At 37.2% G+C, this 22,101-nt stretch overlaps 1 protein-coding gene across 2 annotated transcripts in view; it reads right to left on the bottom strand.

Moving 5' to 3' along the window:
- Positions 1 to 22,101, bottom strand: part of UBR5 (ubiquitin protein ligase E3 component n-recognin 5) — a gene marked incomplete at both ends in the record, with an annotated part of 130,388 nt that overhangs the window by 46,453 nt on the left and 61,834 nt on the right. For both annotated transcript variants that reach the window (XM_080693631.1, XM_080693632.1), the window contains 13 exons: positions 1,254 to 1,351; positions 2,145 to 2,268; positions 2,578 to 2,673; positions 3,119 to 3,270; positions 7,411 to 7,537; positions 8,453 to 8,663; positions 12,773 to 12,970; positions 13,494 to 13,648; positions 13,880 to 13,991; positions 14,088 to 14,231; positions 15,521 to 15,633; positions 16,302 to 16,411; positions 18,789 to 18,973. In XM_080693631.1, coding sequence (XP_080549757.1) covers positions 1,254 to 1,351; positions 2,145 to 2,268; positions 2,578 to 2,673; positions 3,119 to 3,270; positions 7,411 to 7,537; positions 8,453 to 8,663; positions 12,773 to 12,970; positions 13,494 to 13,648; positions 13,880 to 13,991; positions 14,088 to 14,231; positions 15,521 to 15,633; positions 16,302 to 16,411; positions 18,789 to 18,973 — 1,825 coding nt within the window. The remainder of the gene's footprint in view (positions 1 to 1,253; positions 1,352 to 2,144; positions 2,269 to 2,577; positions 2,674 to 3,118; positions 3,271 to 7,410; positions 7,538 to 8,452; positions 8,664 to 12,772; positions 12,971 to 13,493; positions 13,649 to 13,879; positions 13,992 to 14,087; positions 14,232 to 15,520; positions 15,634 to 16,301; positions 16,412 to 18,788; positions 18,974 to 22,101) is intronic.

Raw genomic sequence — 22,101 nt, 5'->3', positions numbered from 1 at the left:
TTTTTTAATCTTTATTTTGAAACAGGGTCTCACTAAGTTGCAGAGGGCCTCACTAAGTAGCTAAGGCTGTCTGCGAACCGCGATCCTCCAGTCTCAGCCCCCCAGATGCTGAGATTACAAGCGTGCTCCACCACGCTCAGCTGGGCTCGTGCTTGTAATCCCAGCAGTTGGGAGGCAGAGACAGGAGGTTTGCAGACAGCCTCAGCTATTTAGGAGGCCCTTCGCAACTCAGTGAGACCCTGTTTCAAAAATTAAAACTACTTAAAAAAAAAAAAAAAACTGTGGGTGTAGCTCAGGGATACAATGCCCCTGGGTTCCATCCCTAGTGCTTAAAAAAAAAGAAAAAAGAAAAAAGAAACAGAGAGAGACAACTATTTTAATCTTTTAAATGTTGGAAGACATAAATTGATATTGGTAATGTTTTCCTATTAAGAATTCCAAGTCAAAGTAACTACAGTAAGGTATCTGCCTATGAGCCTTATATACTTTTATCACTACTATCAATGAAGCACTGGCAGACTGATCAGTAATCAATCTTTATTTTTCAGAAGACTTCATATTATCCATTATAGAATATTTTATTAAAAGTCAGGAAGTTCACACCAGCTGCTTTTTGATGCAAAGTTGCAAACTACAAAATACTTGAGAAAAATGTAGACACATAAATTTTTACACATTTAAGAATTATATTAGGCGGGAGTGGTGGCACACACTTGTAATCCCAGCATTCGTGAGGCTGAGACCAGAGGATCGCGGTTAGCGGGCAGCCTCAGCTACTTAGTGAGGCCCTCTGCAACTTAGTAAGACCCTGTTTCAAAATAAAGAATAAAAAATAGGGCTAGGCATGGTGGTGCACACTTGTAATCCCAGTTCTTAGGAGGCTGAGACAGGAGGATCGCACAGGTTCGAAGCCAGCCTCAGCTACTAAATGAGGCTCTCGGCAACTTAGTGAGACCTTGTTTCCAAATAAAATATAAAATAGGTCTGGGAGTGTAGCCCAGCGGTAGAAAGCCCTTAGTTTCCATCCCCAGTACCACAAAAGGAAAGGAAAGGAAAAATAGGACAGGGGTTGTAGATCAAAGGTCAAATGACCCAGGGTTCCATCCCCAGACCAGCCCCCCGCCCAAAAAATTATATTGATGCAATAAATCACTACATTCATATATACAAAAATAAGGTTTGAATAATTATGTGTACAGAAATTCCAAATGAAAAATAAGCAGCTCATTTAAAAATTGAAGTAAATTAATTACCTTTTGCAATTTTCTGGGCTGTTTCTAAGATGGTAATTGCAGCAGGATAAGCTCGGCCACTTACAGCTGACATAAATGGGGTCATCCCTCTTGCATCCCTGAATAAAAATTGTACATAAAATATTATTTTCCTATTTGATTATAAAAGAAATGTACTCATAAAAGAAAAATCACAGAAAGACTATTTTGTCACTTTTTTTTGGTAGTACTGGGGCTCCTGGAAACCCTTCTATCTCCGGGCTACACTCCCAGACCTATTATATATATATATATATATATATATTTTTTTTTTTTTTTTTTAATTTGGAAACAGGGTCTCTTAATCCAGTGCAGCTGGCTTCAAACCTGCACGATATTACTGTCTCCACCTCCCAAGCACGGGGATTACAAGCATGCGCCACCACGCCCGGCATTTTTGAGACCTTTTTTAACATGGAAATATACAATTGATCAATCTAACATAAAAGTTGGTTTATATTTATTTAGGCATAGATCCCCTAAACTTATAGGCTCATTGAACCTATAAATTTTACTCAGCATCTCATCTGGGCAATTCTACCACACCTCTGGTCCCCCTACCACCAATACTCCCCTTACCTGCACCCAAGGCTACTATCACCCTCTCTATGAGTTACCCCCCCCCCAAAAAAAAAAAAAACACATACACACATCAGGAGCAGAATTGCCAATTTGGAGAACCTACAATTTAGGGTATACTATATGATACTGAGAAGGCCTCATTCACTGAAGCTTAATAGCACTGGAACAAAATACTAGACTGTAGTTAATTGTTTTAAATTCATATAACTGTCTATATGCTGCAAAAAGAACAGCTTCAACTGTAAAGATCAAAAAGCTAAATCTTCATATGAAAAGTTTATTAAACCTTACTTGGCAGAGAGGAGTTCTCGTAGATAGGGCTGCAGAACCACACTATCGCAGAGTAACTTCAGTATAAAATGCGCATTTGCCTTGCGATCCTTGGATTCTACTACAGAAGGCTCTGTGGAAGGACCTGTGATTAACCACAGTAATCAGGATAGAGTAAAGAATGCTTTGTAACAACAGTATATATCAGACATATACTATTAGTAATAAATTAACCTTATTACAAAGACTTTAAGCATACTGTTTACAAATCTCATCTATGAATACATGAACATGCATATCATATACTTTTATTGAAAAAACAAACTATATTTCAGAGAATTAGATGCTTTTTAAGCAGTCTCCTTGAAATAACAGTATGAATGTGCAAAATCCTATATCCCAAGTATATCCTGTTTCTTTTCCAAATACCTAGGCAAATAGTAAAGACTCTTACCTGGAATGGTGGAGGTGCTTGGTCCTTGACCACTGCCAGTCGCTGCTGTGGTAAGAGATCCCACAGCGGGGGCCAGGATAAAATCAATGTCACCATCTTTTAGTAAACAGAACAGCAGGATGTATATCATTATAGGCAACATATCCCTAATATGTTCTCTTAACTGGCCTTAAGGCTTTTCTCTGCAAGCCGAAGGTGAAATCAGATAGAAGTTTAAGTGGAAGCTTATTTTCCAAATCATGAGAAGGAATCCACTAGGTAAATCAATCATTTATCTTGATATATTACCAATAAGAGGATCATTTAGCTTCTTACCATTATAAATACTTCAGCAGCAGAGTAGTGCTTGACAAGAATTTCTTCGAGAATTTTAATTTTCAAAATATAAACCCCTTATATCATATTTTCATGGCTAAGATATAATTTCAACCTACAAGTTTCAGATATTCCATATTTTTAAATATTCCATTAAAAGGTTCATTATCTTTTCTTTCATGACCTTGTCTTTTTGTTAAACACTAAATAAAATATAAGATCTTACCAGGATCCATTGCAGGAGGGTCAGGAACCCAACTAGGGGGAGCTATGGGGGGTGAAACTGGATCCTGGTGGTCACTGGATGAAGCTCCAGCCTCATGTCTACCCAAACCAGCAGCTCTCAATGAACGTCTCATCATCTCCCGTAATCTCAAACTAGAAGAACATGAACAAAATCAGAGCTCACTACTAACTCCAAGCATAATGAAAAGGTGCACAGAACTTCTCATCTGAGATGATCAAAGTATGTTCTACAAACACACACTCCAGGCAAGAGAAATAAAGCACAAATGACAATTCTGGAAATCACAGAATGAGAGAAAAGAAACTAGGGGATCCTAATACCCAGTTTAACACTAAAACCATTATCTTAAGCTCCCATATAAACTTAAGCACAGGGAACAAAAGCTGCAGTGAAATAAGATTACAAATCTTTCACACACTTAGGATAAATGAAGAGCTAAACATTAAAAAGGCAAAGTTTTTATGTTCCCTGTTTATTATCGGTAAGTACTGTTTAATAATCGATATCAGCAAACATACTGATTAACGCAAAACCAATAGTAAGCCTACTAAAACCCTTGTCTATGATCTCAAAGCAACTAAGCTAACATCCACACAGCAAGTAGTTTGAAAACAAATACCAATTTAGATTCTTTTATACAAAAAAATTTTAACAATACAATTTGCATCCCAAAGGAACTACTGAATGAAACTACAAGTTGTGAAATGTATTGGTAAAATATGGGTGTAACCTTTTGTTCTCCTGCTATAGAAAAATACTGCACAGGTTTAAGCATCACTAAAAAGAAAAAATTCATAAACACAAATCCCATTAGGGGAACTGGTGACTACCTATACAAAAGCCTGTACTTTACCTCTGAATAAATGCTTACAAAAATTATAAAACTAACACATTTAGTACTAACAGTGAGTAAGAGAGTACAAAATCCCTTCGCTCGGCAAGAATCTTAGAGCTTCTTAATAAAGTGTCATAACTCAAATTTTAAGGGCAAGACAATATAAAAGGGACTTCATTATCCCATGCAGACTTAATGCCAAAGATATGTTTCTGATGTGCAACTAGGTAAGCATAATACATCTATATATAGTAAGTAATTCTGAAATATTTGCTAATGTTTGAAACTCTAATTGTAATAATTACTTAACCTGAGAGTAAGTATGTTTTCCAATACCAACACATTTTCATTTTTAAAAGGATGTAGGGGGAGGGGCATGACTGGGGATAACCCAGGAGCATTCTACCTCTGAGCTAGACCCCCAGCACCATTTTATCTTTTTTATTTTAAAACAGGGTATCCTTAACATTGCTGAGGCTGGTGTCACATCTGTGATCTTGGGAGGTCTCAGCCTCCCAAGTACTGGGATCATAGGTGTGCACCACCACAAACAGCTAGGGAAATTTATAAAAAATTTTTTTCACAAAAACAGGTTTTTAGAGGCTACTTTTGGGAATATAAACTTTGTTTTATGAAGCTTATTTGTCATATACTTTTTGAAATAGAAACACTCTTTGGAAGACCCTGCAAAGTGAATTTTAATGTTCCAAATAATCTATTTTCTGTTATAATAGTCACTATTAAAACCAGCTGTAATACACTACTTTATTGTAATCGGTATCTTTTTCCCAATTTAGAAATCCAAGTTTGAGCTTCTATAATACAGAAGGGAATAGGGTACAGTGATAATTTCAGTCAGGGCCACTTCCCTGTTCAAAGTTATCATCCAGAGAAAAGGAGAGGCTCCTTACCAATAACAGTACAAAGCATAGTCACTATTCACACTAGGAGGCTCCTGTACAATTTAAATTGTAAGCTTGACACATACTTAATATCCTAACGTGTTGCATTCAATGCACAGAGGGGAAAAAAATCAGCAGTAATTGGGAGGCACTTTAAAACCTGAAAACAAATGCATGTTTTGGGCTTATCAAGAAGAGTTCTTAACCAGGGCCACAAACGAAATGTCTACTCAGTCAGAAAGGTAAAATAAATGAGTAACGGGCAGTCAAGTTTAAGAAATGGGGCGGGGGGGTGGGGGGGTGGAGGTCGTGGCAAACTAGAGGCAGACATGCTCATCTAAAGTCATTCAAGTTAAAGAAAAAAATTTAACATTACACAGGCCAAATAAAACATATGTGGGCTATTCTCCAACTTATAGCTTAGAGTAGACTAAGAATAAATGAAGATATATTGAGACCATAGTCTCATCTTGAACTTGCAAATTCCCAACTTTGTTGTTGTGATGTAGTCAATTCAGTATTAAATGAGGGGGTCATTCCTTGTCATTTTTAAAATTGTCCTTAACCTCTTTTTCTTCATTGGGTCTTGGGAACATTTTTAAGTACAATGCCCAGCTCCTCATATAGATTCTTTAAAAATAAAAAAAAACAAAAAACAAAAAAAAAAAAAAGAAAATTATTCTTCAAGATGTTGTACACAATTCATGAAGATTCACCTGGATCCTCAGTGGCTGAGGACAATACTGAGGAGATACCACCTTGGCTGCTAACATTCAGAGTTTTGACATTTCTTCGTATAGGCTTGCCTGGAGTCATCATATTTTCTGACAATATGGAAGAATTGAAGGATGATGTAATTTCCTCTTTGTAAGCACGTTATATCCATGCTACAGAAGCCTTAGAATCCATTCATGTTCAAATATAACACTGTGACAAAAAAGCGAAGGTCATGTGTCTTCCAGATTAACAATCTCTAGAGCACATACACCTGCAATCAGATGCATCAATCAAGCTTTCCACTAAATCTGCCCTTTGCACTCAGGAACTATTGCGTCACATAATAAAACTTCTGAGTCAAATCATCATTTGAAGGCATTTAACAGTACTTCATTCAATAGTGAAAGTGCATCAGTTTTGAGCTTACAGCTCATGAATCCCAGCCTGCAAACTCATCAAGGGGCATCGCCTAGAAAATCCATTGTAGGCTAGAGGAGGGTTTCACTTCAATGAAGCAGTCTGTGGACTTCCTACTGCCCGGCGTGGAAAATAAGACTCCTGTGCTTTCATCTGTTCAACCAGCAGCCCTGAGTTTGAACTGGTTAAGAGCACTGCAGTGAATTCTTCGGCAAATTCCTCAAAGGAGCTTACTCTGCAAATTATTTCGGTGAGCAACACATCACCCACTCTTGAAGCTCCTTTTAGTCTTTGCCTTCAAAATAATCCTTACATGAAAAAAAGATGGCGGGACTGGCATTGGACCAACCATATCAGAGTCCAACTTGATTTGCACCTGTAATTTCCCTGAGGAAATGAAATACCTGAAATAATTCAGACGCTAATTTCTTCATGAAGAATTTAAGTTGCTTTCCATTTTAGACCATACACTTTTTCTGCCTAGTGTAGCACTAGACAAATAAACTGTTAACATCCATTTTGTGTAGTCTACATGTTTTTGTATTATTTTAAATTATAATTTAGGCACCCACAAATAGTTTTTGGTTAAGTTGGTTAAGTCTCATTTCCAGATGCTTTTGAACCGAGGAAGCCATCAACTTGGTAGCCTTCCTGGTGCCAATTTAAGAATAACCATCGTATAAAAGGAAAGATGAATATGGAACAGAAAATAGGCAAGGAAAGTCTTCATTTTACGTAGAATTTACAACCTATCATTACCACACAGTGAGCAGTGCTTCCATTAATGATATGTCAGTAACAAAGTGTTTTATCCCTCATATCTGGAATAAATGTGTTTTTTCCTATAAAAAGAAAACTATATCCTGAGTTCTTTACTTATGCATTATCTAATCAATCAGTTAGCAAATTTTAATGTGCTGTAAAGGTTTGTCCATCCCGCAACTCAGAAATCCTAAAAATTTAATTAATGAACATTTATAATACACACCAACCTTTTATTTCTTCCCAGATCATTAAGACATCTGAGAAGTTGGCCTATATAAGAAGTCTGAAAGTTAAAAAAAAAAATGAGGTTGTTCTTAATACTACACTGTATTACTTATTCTCCAATTAAAGAAAGTATCTTTCTAGGAAGAAATAATGATGAATTCATAATACACTCAAAGATTCAAGTGTGAACTACTTGCTGAAATTACCTCAAATTCATGAAGTTTCTGAATCCTACTGTTCTACACTTAAGCTTTTAGGAATTATCACACATTTTTCCCTAGGTTTTTATTGGGAGGAAGCAAAAACAAAAGGACCCACCAATTCATGCATACAAAAGGTAAGAGATATACTGTTTTCTGTACTTGGACTCTTTCTTCCAATTAAAACTTTCCTTGTAAAAATCACATTACCTTCGACTACTTGAGGATCCAGCCCGATTACCTGGGCCATTACTTGAAACAACTGATATTGCATTTGCAATAGCCTCAACAGCGGATAGCCTTTCTGCAAATGTATTTCTTTCAGAGCGCTCTGCTTCTGAAACATGAAGAGAAAAAAATTAGGATCAATTTAAATTTCTACTATAACTAATAATAAGAATGTACAGGCCATACTATGTATCTTAGTGGTCTACTGTACAAATTAGGTAACCAATGGATTAAATTTTTTTCTCTTTAGAGCAACAAACACTGAGACAGACTACATGATTATGTCTCTATTGTACCTTATTTCTCCACTCTTTAAGGTCAAAAGAAGGTCATTAGGTAGACTTAAGTTTAGCCTTCCCTACATCAGAAAGCTACCCACTTATCCAAATCTTAGTTTTGGCTCATACACAATTTATAATCCTAAATAACAAGAATATACTCAGAAACCTGCAAACCACTATTCAAAAATTAAAGACTAGAATATCAGCAGCAGAATTCATAATCAGTAAAAACATCATGAATTGCATGCACATTTAGGTTTTCATTTTCTCCATCCATGTAGCCAATTATAAACTTGATAGCCAAGAAAATTATTTTGGGAAAGTTAACATTTACTTTCTCAAAACAGTTAATAACTAAGTTAATTTTTCCCTGTATATTCTAACATTGGGATAAAAGTTATATAATTTGGCTTAACATGCTGAATAATTCCCGTCTGTGGTAATAAAAATCATTTAAAATTATAAAATGCATAGAACTCTTTAAGTAGGACATATCCTGTTTGTATATTATCATCAAATTAAGAATTAAAGACAATAAAAACATACTGATAAAACTTTGTTTTACTATATACCCATCTCAACAAGGACAGGAATCTTTTTTCCTTCTGCGAAAGTGATAACTTCCAAGATTTTAAAAAACAAAGTAAAAATATACAAATTGTTTAAAGTGAACCTTTTAACATTTTAAAAACTGTCCAAAACTCTTTTACAAAAAAAAACCTTAGTATAGGTCTTAATCTTACCCTCTTCTTCTTTAGTTTCCTTATTACTGGTTGGAAAGCAAACTGATACACACGCATGCAAAATATTCCTGTTTCCATCACATCTGTGGCTGATGAATGTCTGTAACATCTGTAGATTCTGCTCTAAAACAACTGCTTGCTCAAGATTCATGAGATACTGTCGACAGGCCTCATAATCACAGCGTAGAATGTGTTGCATTAATGTTTGTTTCTGTGTTCAGACAATGAGGAAGGGAAACTTCAATACATTTTAATTACATGTCAAAAATGTCTCATGACCAATAAAATAATATAATCAAATTTTCAAATAAGTAGAAGTAATTTTAGGTGGCCTGGCAAAAGGAGTTGGGCTTAAGGGTATCTGGTAAACACAATACACAATTCACAAGAATAGGAAACAAAGGATATAAATTTTCTTTTACCAGGCTTACCCTCAGCTTCTTATGCTCTTAAGGCTACATTAAACAGTGGAAAATTAAATACAAAACTTTTAACTCCCCAGGATCATGATTTGTGTAATTTCCAAAAGTACCAACTAATGTTAATTGTTGAAGACAAAGCAGTAATGATATAGTATGCATAGAACATATCATTAGCTATCATTAACTACCTGACAAACAGCATAAACATACCACATCATTCAAATATACTTCATGCAGAATGAGGAACTAAAGTTGTGGAACATTTAATGGAATAAATAGGAAACACTAAGTTTTATCAAACAAATTTGTTCATTTAAACTAGAACTAGGAGCTAGAGACAAGCAGGTGGAAAGAGAATGTAGGGATACAAAGGAAAGACAAATGTACTTGAACTTCCCAAAAGAGCAGCCTAAATAAACTCTTCCTTCCCCCATCTTTATGGGAAGAAGATAAAAAAGGTAGTATCTGCACAACAAAATACATCTAACAAAGACCTATTTTCAGTATCTCCCATATGTGAGATAGGCTATTTGGACTGTGGAACTAACCATAGCTCTAAGAAAAGCCTTCAACGGCAAACTTAGGTCCATGGGATACAGAGATACTTATGCGCTAATCAATACATTAAGTCTTTCCAAAGGACAAAAAATAGTACTTTCAAAGGCAACCAAAATAAAGATATTCTGCTGCATACCACCACTTTGATATATACTGTTTTCAATCAGCCAGCCACTTGATTGGAAGCAGCCACTTACTGAAAGCTCCCATTCCCAACCTTTTAGACTACATATGAGCTCTCACACAGAGTCCCGATACCATGGTTAGCTGTGTGGCAAGCAAAAACTTTCATTCTTTTTTTTTCTTTGGGTGGGTCTGGGGATGGAACCCAGGGGAATTCACCCCCTGAGCTACACCTCTGTCCTATTTTTTATTCTTCATTTTGAGACAGTGTCTCACTAAGTTGCAGAGGGCCTCACTAAGTAGCTGAGGCTGTCTGCAAACCGCGATCCTCCTGTCTCAGCCTCCCAAATGTTGGGATTATAAGTGTGCACCACCATACCCAGCTCATTCTGTATCACTGTATATTGTACCTGTCACTTCTTAAGAGCAATTTCTTTGGGTATACTGTGTATCAAGTCCTAGTCACTGGGAGAGAAAATAAATGATTTTTACCAAAATATGAGGGCACATTTTATCTGACCCTGAGAAAGTGAGGGGTCACAGAATCAAATAATGACATAGGGGAAAAAAAAAAAACATCAACATACAGAGCATATAGAAAAGAGCGCATAGCCTGTGTAAAGAAACTAACACTTGCATTTAGCAACAAATTGTAGGTCATGGGGACTGCAATTAATTAGAGATCATCTACAAGCACTGAAATAAGCATTCTACTGTTTATATAATACTGACTATGGGGTTCAATCCTACCAGATATCTTTTAATAGCAGCTAAAAATTTAGATTTTAAATATAAATCCTTTTTTTTTGTTTGTTTGTTTGTTTTTTTTTGCAGTACTGGGATGGAACCCAGGGGCATTCTACCTCCAAGCTATACCCCCAGCCCTATTTTTTTACTCTTTATTTTGAAACAGGGTCTCATTGAGTTGCAAAGGGCCTCATTAAGTAGTAAGCTGAGGCTGTTCTTGAATCACAATCCTTCTGTCTCAGCCTCCCAAATGCTGAGATTACAATCGTGCACCACCACAACTGGCTATAAATCCTCTAATGTTTAAATGCGGCAAACAACAGAATTTTTAAATGATGTAAAGGCTATTTCTAGAAATCAAGTTCAAGCCACAGCCATCTCCTGATAGTTACCACCCACAGTTTGGAACCACTGGTCTAGTAGGTTACAATCAAAACTAAACTAAGAATATGAATCTGTGTCTTTAAACAAAAGTTTGGAGGAAGCTCTCACCTAGATTTTCATCTATTTTAGATGCCGTTCTGAAAAGTTAGCTTATCATCTCTAACCTAATGAAGGTAAGTAAGCGCCCATATGAAATTCCACTTCCATCCTTCACAGAAAATCTCACCAGAGTTCTCTATATTAACCTCTAGTTCCTTGCCTCCATTTTCACCTTAGCTCACTCTAATCAGGCTTTCATCACCAATAGCAACAGTGACCTAGATGGTACCAAAATCTAGACATCCAGGTACTAACTTCACCTCACTTCTATTTGACATTGACTGCTGCATCCTGTTGACACATGCTCTTCCTTTGGCTTCCAGGATACCACTCATAGTTTTTCCCCAACTCATAGAAATATTTCTTCTTGGTCTCCTATGCTGATTCTCTTTTAATCATCTTGGCATTTATTTAAACACTAGGACAATTATCATGGGTTAGTCCTAGGACCTTTTCCCTTCTCCATATCACTTCTGCATAAACTTGGTGATTTCATTCAGTTATAATTCCTTTAAATATCAACTCCCATATAGTATGCACTTCTCCAGCTTGGTCCCCTCTCCCCTAGTCTTCATCTTTCTACTCAACATCTTTTCTTAGATATCTGATAGACAACTTCAATTTCACATGTCTGAAACCAAATTTCTGCTACTACCCTCCACCTCCTGAACCTTCCCCTTACCTCTACAGTCTTCCTTCACCTTGATAAAAGTCAGCTTCTTCTAAAACATTTTACGGTTTCCCCTACATTTAGTCATTAGCAAATTCCACTCAATCTACCTTGAAAACATAACTAGTATATCTAGAATAGAATCACTTACAGCTCACTTTAACAACTTCTAAACTGGCTCCCTACATCTACTTCTTCCCAACTACTTTTAGCATGTAGGTAATGATCCTCTCTAAATTTAAGTCAATTTCAGCTAAAATGGCACCAGCAGTTTCCAGTGATGTTGCTTCCACATCTAACAAATATTCAACCACAACACCTTCAAAATCAAATTCAACCTCTTCCCTTTACTCCATATTTCTCCTCCTTTATATCTTCTCTACCATCAATGCACAAAATCAGAAACTTTATAACACCTTCCTTTCATTTACTACTCCATATCTGGTAACCAAGCTTTACACATTATAAAAATCTTTCCAATCTATACCCTCTTCCTAACCTGGTTTCTAACCTGGATCATTGCATTAGCTCTTTATGTAGTATCTTAACATCCATTCTCCATCAACACCTCCCCTAAAAACCTACCCTTCACTACTTTTCTACCTTATCTTCTTTTTGTGCTGCTGGGGATCAAACTCAGAGTCTCGTGCATGCTAGGCAAGCAATCTCTACGTGTCTAGCCCCCACCCCTTTTTTATTCTGAGACAGGGTCTTGATAAACTGTCCAGACTGGTCTGAACTGGCAATCTCTCAAGTAGCTGGGATTACAGGTGTGCGCAACCTTGCCCAATTACTACTAATCTTTCTTAAAAGCTCAATCATGTTGCCTACCAACTTAAAATCATCATCCTCTTGGCATTCAGGGAAAAGTTCAGGCCCTCAGGTTAGCACATAAGGCACTCTAGTGCCTCTTTCCTGCCGTATCAGTTGCTATTGACTGACCTATACGATCTCTACCTTTTGATCATATCAAAAGAATGTCCAAGTACAAGCATTATATTAGTGATATTACCAGTTTTTAACCCCAAGTAATACTTCCCATTCTTACCCTTAATATTCAAAGCTCTACCCCAGGTATCATTTCTTCAAGAAAGCCTTCTATTTAGTCACAGACTGATTTCTATTCCTCTCTTTTGTGTCCCCCAACAATGTGCATGCCTTTCTCAAATACAGTTACACTATAATCACTGATTTACTCAACTCCATTGTCCTAACAGATTATTGGAAAAGGGTGATGAATGATCTATTTAAGACTGTTCCCTAGACTCTAGCAGTGTACTCTGAAATAATGTCAGGCACTTTCAAAATTCAAATTACCTCTACAGCCATGATGATAATAGCAGCTTTCTTTTTGATTGTAGAATTGGCAGGAAGATTTATTAAAGAATGCACACCCATTCCAAGACTGCTAATAGGTGGAAGATCAAGCCAATCAGGATCCCTTATTCCTCCCATGCAATCTTTGGCCATTGGGTAGATAGTACCATTTCCATCTCGAAGAATAATAGGAGATTCCTACAATAAAGGGAAAATAATAAAGTTTGGTGCCTAAAAGAATTTTATAATAGGTATATTTATTTTCAACATAGATATGAAAATGATCAAATAAAAAACCTTGTATTAAAATGCAATGAAACTTACAACTATTCTGTAGTTTAATAATAAAGTTATAAGTGCTTAATAATAAGTTTATTAGTTACTGTTGATAATAGTAACTAAGTTAAAAACTAGGTTGATAATAATAACTAAGCTTCAGAAAATACCAGGGCCGACCTATTACTGTGTGTGTGTGTGTGTGTGTGTGTGCGCGCGCGCGTGTGTGGTACCGGGGTTCCTGGAAACCCTTCTAACTCTGAGCTACACTCCCAGACCCATTTTATGTTTTTAATTGGAAACAGGGTCTCTTAAGCCAGCAAGGCTGGCTTCAAACCAGCGCGATCCTCCTGTCTCTGCCTCCCAAGCATGGGGATTACAAGTGTGTGCCACCACACCCGGCCCTGACCTATCACTATTAAAAAAGCAAAATTGGTCTTCTTACCTGTCCAGCAGTAAAAATGGCTACATTCCTTTCATTCTGACCAAGGAAAGCAATGCTGCTTGTAGGAAAATTATTTTCCTGTTCAGCTTTTCCTGTAGCAAGATCAAAGATACAGTACCGTACCCAATTTCCAGTCTTCAAAACAGCATGCACACCTTCAAGAGGCACATAATTAAAAGAAAATATTGTTAACCAACTTTAGTAATCTCTATTAAGTACCAAATTTTGATATCTGACGACATATGTGAATCAATTCAGCTACATTTTATTCCACAATGTTACAGAACGGTGACAAAAGCTATTGATGCTTCATTTGTCCTATTTCCATTTACTACACAAGTGTTAATGACATGGAGCATGCTAAATGAAACAGCTATCATCTTTACCTTTGGAATCTACATTCACTGCTAATATTTCTGTTTTTTCAGGTATACAAAGCTTTTTAGGCGTCCTCTGAAAACAGTCGGGAACTTTTGGAGTTCCACCAGTTTTGACAACCTGCATGACACAAAAAGAATTTTGCTCTCAAAGTCTGTAACATACTCAAGAAGTCAGTCCCAGTATTGAACTGGTGAAAGATTCCTCCACACTCACCTGCAGTTCATCAATTCTAAGTAATCTACAATCCTGCAGGAGAGAAGAAGGATCAGCATCTGGACCAGAGCTGCTCTGACAGTTTGTATTGCTGGACGTCCCTGGAAATTTTACAGCAACATAGGCACCATCCACTTTTAGCACCTAGAAGTATAGGCAAGTACATATACACTAAATATTACCAATAGTTTATATAAAACCAATATCAAATTACATTCACTAAACTAATTTAACCTTAGGACAATATTTCTTCAATGATCAACTAGAAACTAACCTTGACAGAATTCCTAAAGTTATACTGTTCATAACTATTCTTCAAGGCTCAAAAACTTAACCCATGTTGTCAGTACTTACAGTCTATGAATGTTTAGCAATCAAATGAAATAATAATATTAAGAGCCTACAAAATCATCTCATCTCCCCCTTCACTGGTTTAAATTAGTACTGGCTGGCAGAACTTTCTTGATAATGTTAGTTTTATATCAGCAGTGTCCAATATCCCTAAGTAGCTAATGAATACCTGAAACGGAGACAGTATGACTGAGGAACTGGCTTTCTAATGCTCTTTAACTTTAGTAAATTTAAATAATCATGTATACAGCTGAGTAGATACTGTAGTAGTAAACACAGGAGTAGGGCCAGCAGTGCACAGCAAGGCAGGACTTGAAACCAGGACATTGTGGTCCTGCCTCTGGTGGAAAAATTTTAGTTTTGGGCCACTGTAACCATCTCAGAAAAAAATATCAGCTCATAAACTACAGTTAATCTAAAGACATTTTAAGAAAGGCCTTTGTAAGTTACAAAACATAGTGTACCTATGCTTTCTTTTAAGTACAAATGGAAATCATCTTATTTTGGAAACTAAATAATCAGGAATACCTTTACTTTGCTAATGTTCTACAGCTGTAAATACATTTTAGGTATATATTGGGGGGAAGGTGACACTAACAGCACCCATGCTGATAATTCTCCTTACTTGGCTTATTAGAAGGAAAGCCTTCCTCGGGAAGAAGAGAGGAGAGCAGAAGGTGACTCAGTGAGAGCAGTAAGATTTTTCAATGGTAAAGATGACTTTTCAATGTTACAAGAAATGATCTCCATTTACACTAACATTTCCAAAGAATGAACTGTATCAAAAAGTTACATGTACTGCTAGCAACTGTTCTAGAAGTCTAAAATTATCACAAAATAACTGTATGTATGCACATATGTACTTTAAAAAGCAACATATCACCATAAATGCTCAAGGTGAGGCAGCCTCTTTTCATCTGTCAGACAGAGGAAACCATCTATGTCAGATTCACTTTCATTGCTGAAAGCGATGGATACAGCAGTCTTGAAGAAAGTGTACACACATACCAACTGGGTAACTTTAAATAACCAACACCAGTACACTTCTATTAGTGACTAGTATCTAGGTATTTCATACAAACCTTGCCAACAGGAACATTCTTAACATCTTCCACAAAAACCACTTCCCGAAGAGACCACTGCTCTTCGTTCACCTTTTCCTCTTCTTTTGGGGCAGGGGTTGAACGACGTCGTTCTTAGACAACAACAAAATGGTAAGTACCAAAAAGAAAATGTAAAAAAGACTTTATAGATTTCATCTATAATACATGAAATATGATCATTTTTAAAGGGATACATAATTGAGGTTTCTAAGTAAAAAATTTCATGAACTACTTTCTGAATTGGGGTTTTACATCCAACTACTACTACAAATATATTCAGTAGGCACTGATGCTTAACTATGATAATACTACTTAAAAATATTGCTTGTTTGTTTTTGGTGGTACTGGGGGCAGAACCCAGGGGCTTTCTACTTCTAGGCTATACTCCCAGACCTATTTTATATTTTATTTGAAAACAAGGTCTCACTAAGTTGCTAAGAGCCTCACTAACTAAGTAGCTGAGGCTGGCTTCGAAACTGCGATCCTCCTGTCTCAGCCTCTCAAGAGCAGGGATTACAAGCGTGTGCCACCATGCCCAGCCTAAAATAATTTTTTAAAGAAAAGCATGTGGGCTAGGGATGTAGATCAATGGGGAGCACTTGTCTACCACGCAAGAGGTCCTGGGTTCAATTTCTAGTACCATAAAAAAAAAAAAAAAAGACAGAGGATTTGAAATGACTCCAGTCAGAAACAAACTCAGATAATACAACTGTATATTTGAAACCTATTTTGACCAACACATGCTGCACATAAAACTTACTATATGGCATTGATGCGCTGCTTGCAATTGAAGATGCATCGCTGCAGGTGGACGCTGGAGATGGTGGAGGACCCATTTCTGTTTTCACTGGCTCCTGCTTACTTTCAGGTCTAGGATAAGAAATAAGATTATCCTGATAACTGGGGAAATGAAGTAACAAAAACTTTTCAATTAACATATTAATAGTGACTAGTTCGCTCTTAAGGAAATAACGACATCAAAATTTTTTATTAAACGGCATAATCCAAGCCAGGAGTGCCAGTACGCACTTGTAATCCAGCACTCGGGAGGCTGAGACAGGAGGATCAAGGTTCTTGGACAGCCTCAGCTACTTAGTGAGGCTCTTTGCAACTAAGTGAGACCCTGTCTAAAAATAAAGAATAAAAAATAGGGCTGAGGGTGTAGCTCAGAGGTAGAATGCCCCTGGGTTCCATCCCCAGTACCACAAAAAAACAAAAACAAAAACAAAAACACAAAAATTCTGTTTACAAAGTTCATGAGATGATATATAAGGGTTTTGTCATAGCTGTTTGTAGAAGAAAAATCAATGTAAAGAAAAGAAAAGCCTTTAAGTCACCCCAAAATAGAAAAGCGCTAAAACAAGAAAACCTTAATTAGAATACGGTACAAAACTTTGGTTTGTTAAAATTGTATTTTTAACTTAATTAACAGAAATCCCTGTTTCTGAATTTCAATTTACATTTTTAACACTGGGATAAACAGCAATAATAAAAGTAGAAAACATAATCATTACATTAATTTGAGTATAAGTGAAAGGCATATTAAAAATTTTCAGAATTTAGCTGGGCATGGTGGCGCGCATTTGTAACCCCAGCATTTGAGAGGCTGAGCCAGAAGGATCACAGTTCAGACAGCCTCAGCTACTTAGGCCCTTTGCAACTCAGTGAAACCCTGTTTCAAAATAGAGAATAAAAAATAGAGCTGGGGTGTAGGTAAGGGGCAGAATGCCCCCTGGGTTCCATCCTTCTAGAACCGAAAAAAAAAAAATCTGAATTTTAAAAACTTGCATGCACAGTAAAATACCAATCGTTTTTCCATGATTACATGTTTTTAGAAAATTAAGCCAAAAACACTGTTTTGGTACTGGGGATTGAACTCAGGGGCATTCTACTCCAAACTATAGCACTATTTTTATTTTTTATTTTTTATTTATTTTTTTATTTATTTTATTTATTTTTTATTTTTTTGGTGGTACTGGGGTTCCTGGAAGCCCTTCGACCTCCGGGCTACACTCCCAGACCTATTTTTTACATTTTCATTTTGGAAACAGGGTCTCCAAAGCCAGCGCGCGCGGCTGGCTTCGAACCTGCGCGATCCTCCTGTCTCTGCCTCCCAAGCACGGGGATTACAAGCGTGCGCCACCACGCCCAGCTTAGCACTATTTTTATTTTTAAACAGTCTTGCAAGGTTGATGAGAGTCTCACTACTTGCTAAGGCTATTCTTGAACCTGTGATTCTCCTGTCTCAGCCTTCCAAGTACTGGGATTACAAACCCTGTGCACCACTAAGCCCAGTCCTAAAATGTTATTTCAGAACATATTATTATTATTATTATTATTATTATTATTATTATTCCATGTTATAATAATGGCCACATTTTTGTTAAGATTAAAAGTTATTTTAAAACTTAATAGCCAGGTGTGGTGTGGCACGCCTGTAACCCTAGTACTTGGGAGGCTGAGATTGAAGGATCCCAGGTTCAAGGACAGCTGCCAAAACTTGGTGAGGCTCTCTACAACTTAGGCCTTTTTTCAATGTAAATAAAAAAGGTGTTTGTAGCTCAGAGGTAGAATGTCCCTGGGTTCGATCCCTGTACCACCACACAAAAAAAGGTGAATAGATATTTTTCTAAAGCACAGATGTTAAGATATCTGTACCTGCCTCCCAAACAGTAAGCCAGCCCCAGAATGTGGGGCTATATAAAATCCAGTGATGTTTCTGTTCACTTACTCCTCCAGCCCCCAAGATGTTTACTGATCCTTTACTGAATTCCCTCCCCAGCACATTAACCTGTAAAACTGTTCCTAATATCAAGATGCAAGCAAAATTTTAGAAATGAAGACCATTACACAGGAAGAAAAGAGTCGACTTAAAAATAAGACTGATGCCGGGCGTGGTGGCGCATGCTTGTAATCCCCGCGCTTGGGAGAGAGAAACAGGAGGACATCAAGCTAAGCCTGATGGCACAAACCCCTGGGCTCAATCCCCATACCACACACACACACACACACACACACACACACAAAGGAGACATCAAAAATAAATAAGAACACTATATGGCCATTCTGGCCACAAGAACAATTGTGAAAAACGAATATTATCCAAACTATGGACAGAAAAATTTAGCAATTACTGATTTCTATGTCACTATATATCACTATATATGGCCCCGGTGATTACCACCCCAACGTATCATGTACACAGCAAATAAGTAGCAGATATGAAAACATAGGGTATATTACTTACTTGGCTTCAGTAGTTTTGCTAGACTTTTCCATGCTTTTCAGGCTTTCGGGAGATCTAAGTTGAAATCTACAGCTGTCATTCATATTCCAAACCGACTCCATTAAGACACCAACTTTAGGAATCCCAGCACTAATTGAAAATGCAACTGCTCCGGCATGATACAGAGGGTTATTTCTTAAGCATACCTAGCAAACCAAAGACAGCACCATCAAGATGACATGACTTTAGGATAATAATCTTAAATGGATGAAAATGTAACACATAAGAATCCTGCTTCCTAGGTTTTCCAATACAATCACTAAAGCTGAAAAAGCATCAACTTTAAGGTCTTCATGAAGAAAATTTGTTCCCTAAAACTAAGAAGAAAGATTGCAGCATGTCTGTTAAATATTTAGCATTTACTTTAAAAAATCATGCAGCAAATAACCATTCTGCTAAAAAGAAACTAAAGACAAATAGTAGCAAAGAAACGAAAAAGGGTTATCAAAAATAAAGTGTGAAGAAGCCAATTACACCCTTTGTTTCCTATCATCTGAAATTATCTTCTTCCAGAATTCACAATGCTACCCACGCTGTATACTTCATCTCCACAAATGTTTGTTTCCTCCAGAAAATTGCTTTCTACTCATGAGAAGTGTCAGTAGATACTGTACTTTTATGTTAAGAAAAAATATATATAAACACGAGTGTTGGGAGTTTAACTTAGCACAGGAGTCAATAATCTAAAACATTCTTTCCTTGGTGGGCGTGGTGGCGCACGCTTGTAATCCCCGCACTTGGAGGCGGAGAGGAGGATCGCACTGGTTCCAAGCCAGCCACACTGGCTTAGAAGACCCTGTTTCCAAATTTAAAAAAATATAAAAATAGGTCTGGGAATGTAGCCTGGAGAAGGGTTTCCAGGAACCCCAGTACCACAAAAGAAAGAAAGAAAGAAAGAAAGAAAGAAAGAAAGAAAGAAAGAAAGAAAGAAAGAAAGAAAGAAAGAAAGAAAGAAAGAAAGAAAGAAAGAAAGAAAGACAGACAGACAGACAGACAGACAGACAGACAGGCACTCTTTCCACCCTACACACTATAACTTATATAAAGAAAGCTAAATAATAATGTCCAGAATAGAGGCTCAACAAGAATCAGAAGATAACCATGAGTAAGACAAAACAAACCATCCATTAAAAAAAAAAAAAAAACAACCCAGAGAGCTACAAACAAAATAAGGAAGTACATTTAAGCTGGGTATTAAGAAAAAATTCAAGTTGTGACTAACAACTTTTTAAATCATGGGAAACACGGGCAATAATACCTTTTGGTAATGAGGGGAAAAAAACTAAAAAAAAACAAACAAAAAAAAAAACCATTAGATGAAAGAATTAGTACCACCTTATGTAATAAAAATCCAACATTTGTCTAAGTTAAAAAATTATAAAGTTCTTTTGTTTATGTGGTACTGGGGATTAAACCCAGTGGAGTTCTATCTCTGAGGTACACTTCCAGTCTTATTTTTTATTTTGAAACAGGGTCTCACTAAGTTGTTGCGCTGACTACAAACCTAAGATCCTCCTGTCTCAGCCTCCCAAGTACTAAAATTACAGATGTGCACCACACCAAGCTCGGCTTGAAGTTTGTTTTTTGTTTTTTGTTTTGGCGCAGTGCTGAGTAGGAAGCCCACAGGCCTTCTACCTCCAGGCTACACTCCCAGACCTATTTTATATTGTATTTGTAAACAGGGTCTCACTAAGTTGCTGAGAGCCTCACTAAGCAGCTGAGGCTGGCTTTGAACCTGCAATCCTCCTGTCTCGGCCTCCCAAGTACTGGGATTACAAGCATGCACCACCATGCCCTGCTGGCTTAAAGTTCTTAAACCTAAACTACAGCACTTGTAATGAGTAAGAATATTTAAATTTTACCATAGACAAACTTCTACCAGACTCCAGAAATTATATCATAGTTTTCAAATTCTGCTAGTTTCAGTATCTTTTTTTTTTCCCTTGGCGGTACTGGGAACTGAACCCAGGGGCATTCTACCTCTGAGCTACACCCCTCGCCCTAGTTTTTATTCTTTATTTTGTAACAGGGTGTCAGTTGTAGAGGGCTTCACTAAGCTGAGGCTGTCCGCAAACCACGATCCTCAGGTCTGAGACTCCCCCTCCCGAATGCTGGGATTACAAGTGTGCACCAGCACGCCCGGCTAATCTCCGTATCTTTTTCACTACTAAATGAGTATTCCCAAATCCTTTTGTGTTTGTGGGTGATATCTAGTTTTAATGATCAGTAAATTGTGTGCAGTATTAACTTGCATAATGACTCAGTACCTATAACCCGAGCAGTAGGGAAGGTGAGGAAGGAGGATTACAAGTTTGAGACCAGCCTGGACCAAGGACCTGTGTCAAAATGTAAAGGGGCTGGGGATGTAACTCAGTGGTAAAGTGCTTCCCTAGCATGGGCAAGGCCCTCGATTCAATCCCCAGAGGTGGGAGGAAGAACTAAAAAATGTTTAAATATTTATTATATTAAAATCTCATGTTGGGACGGGCATGGTGGCTCACGCTTGTAATCCCAGTACATGGGGACTGAAACAGGAGGATCTAGGTTCACAGACAGTCTTAGCTACTTAGTGAGGCCCTCTACAACTTAGTGAGACTATGTTTCAAAAAAAAGAATAAAAACTAGGGCTGTGGGTATAACTCAGAGGTAAAATGCCCCTGGGTTCAATCCCCAGCAACAAAAATAAAATCAAATAAAGAAGCTGGATGTGGTTGCGCACATTTGTAATCCCAGCATTCTGGAGACCCAGACAGGAGGAACACAGTTCAAGGCCAGCCCCAGATACTTAGTGAGGCCCTTTGCAACTCAGTGAGACCCTGTTTCAAAATAAAGAATGAAAAATAAGGCTAGGGGTATAGCTCAGAGGTAGAATGCCCCTGGGTTCCATCCCCAGTACTGCAAAAATAAAATAAAACTTCATGTTAATAATCATTAATAAGACCTTATATTAATATAAACAATTTTTATCAAAATAACTAGATTTGCAAAGATATTAGTGAGCAAAGTGACAATGTTTATATTTTTGCAAATCTCTGAATGGCAGACTGAATAAAAGACAGCTGGATATTCATGTCTGCTTGTTCATTAAGCCTATTTCAATATGCTATTCTGGCTTAAATACATGGAGACAATTTAGCTTTGCAGAGATAGAAAGTTAGATATGAAAGAGCTTTGATGTCTCCCTGAAAGGGGCCAAGAGCTACACTCTGAAAGCCACTAGAGTATTAATAAAAACCACTTGGAGAAGCCTGAAACCATCTCTGAGCCAAAAAAC

This window comes from Muscardinus avellanarius, assembly GCF_963383645.1.
Source record: "Muscardinus avellanarius genome assembly, chromosome: 4".
Taxonomy (NCBI): domain Eukaryota; kingdom Metazoa; phylum Chordata; class Mammalia; order Rodentia; family Gliridae; genus Muscardinus; species Muscardinus avellanarius.
Note: the sequence above shows the minus strand (reverse complement) of the source record. Positions and strands in the feature narration are given on the sequence as shown.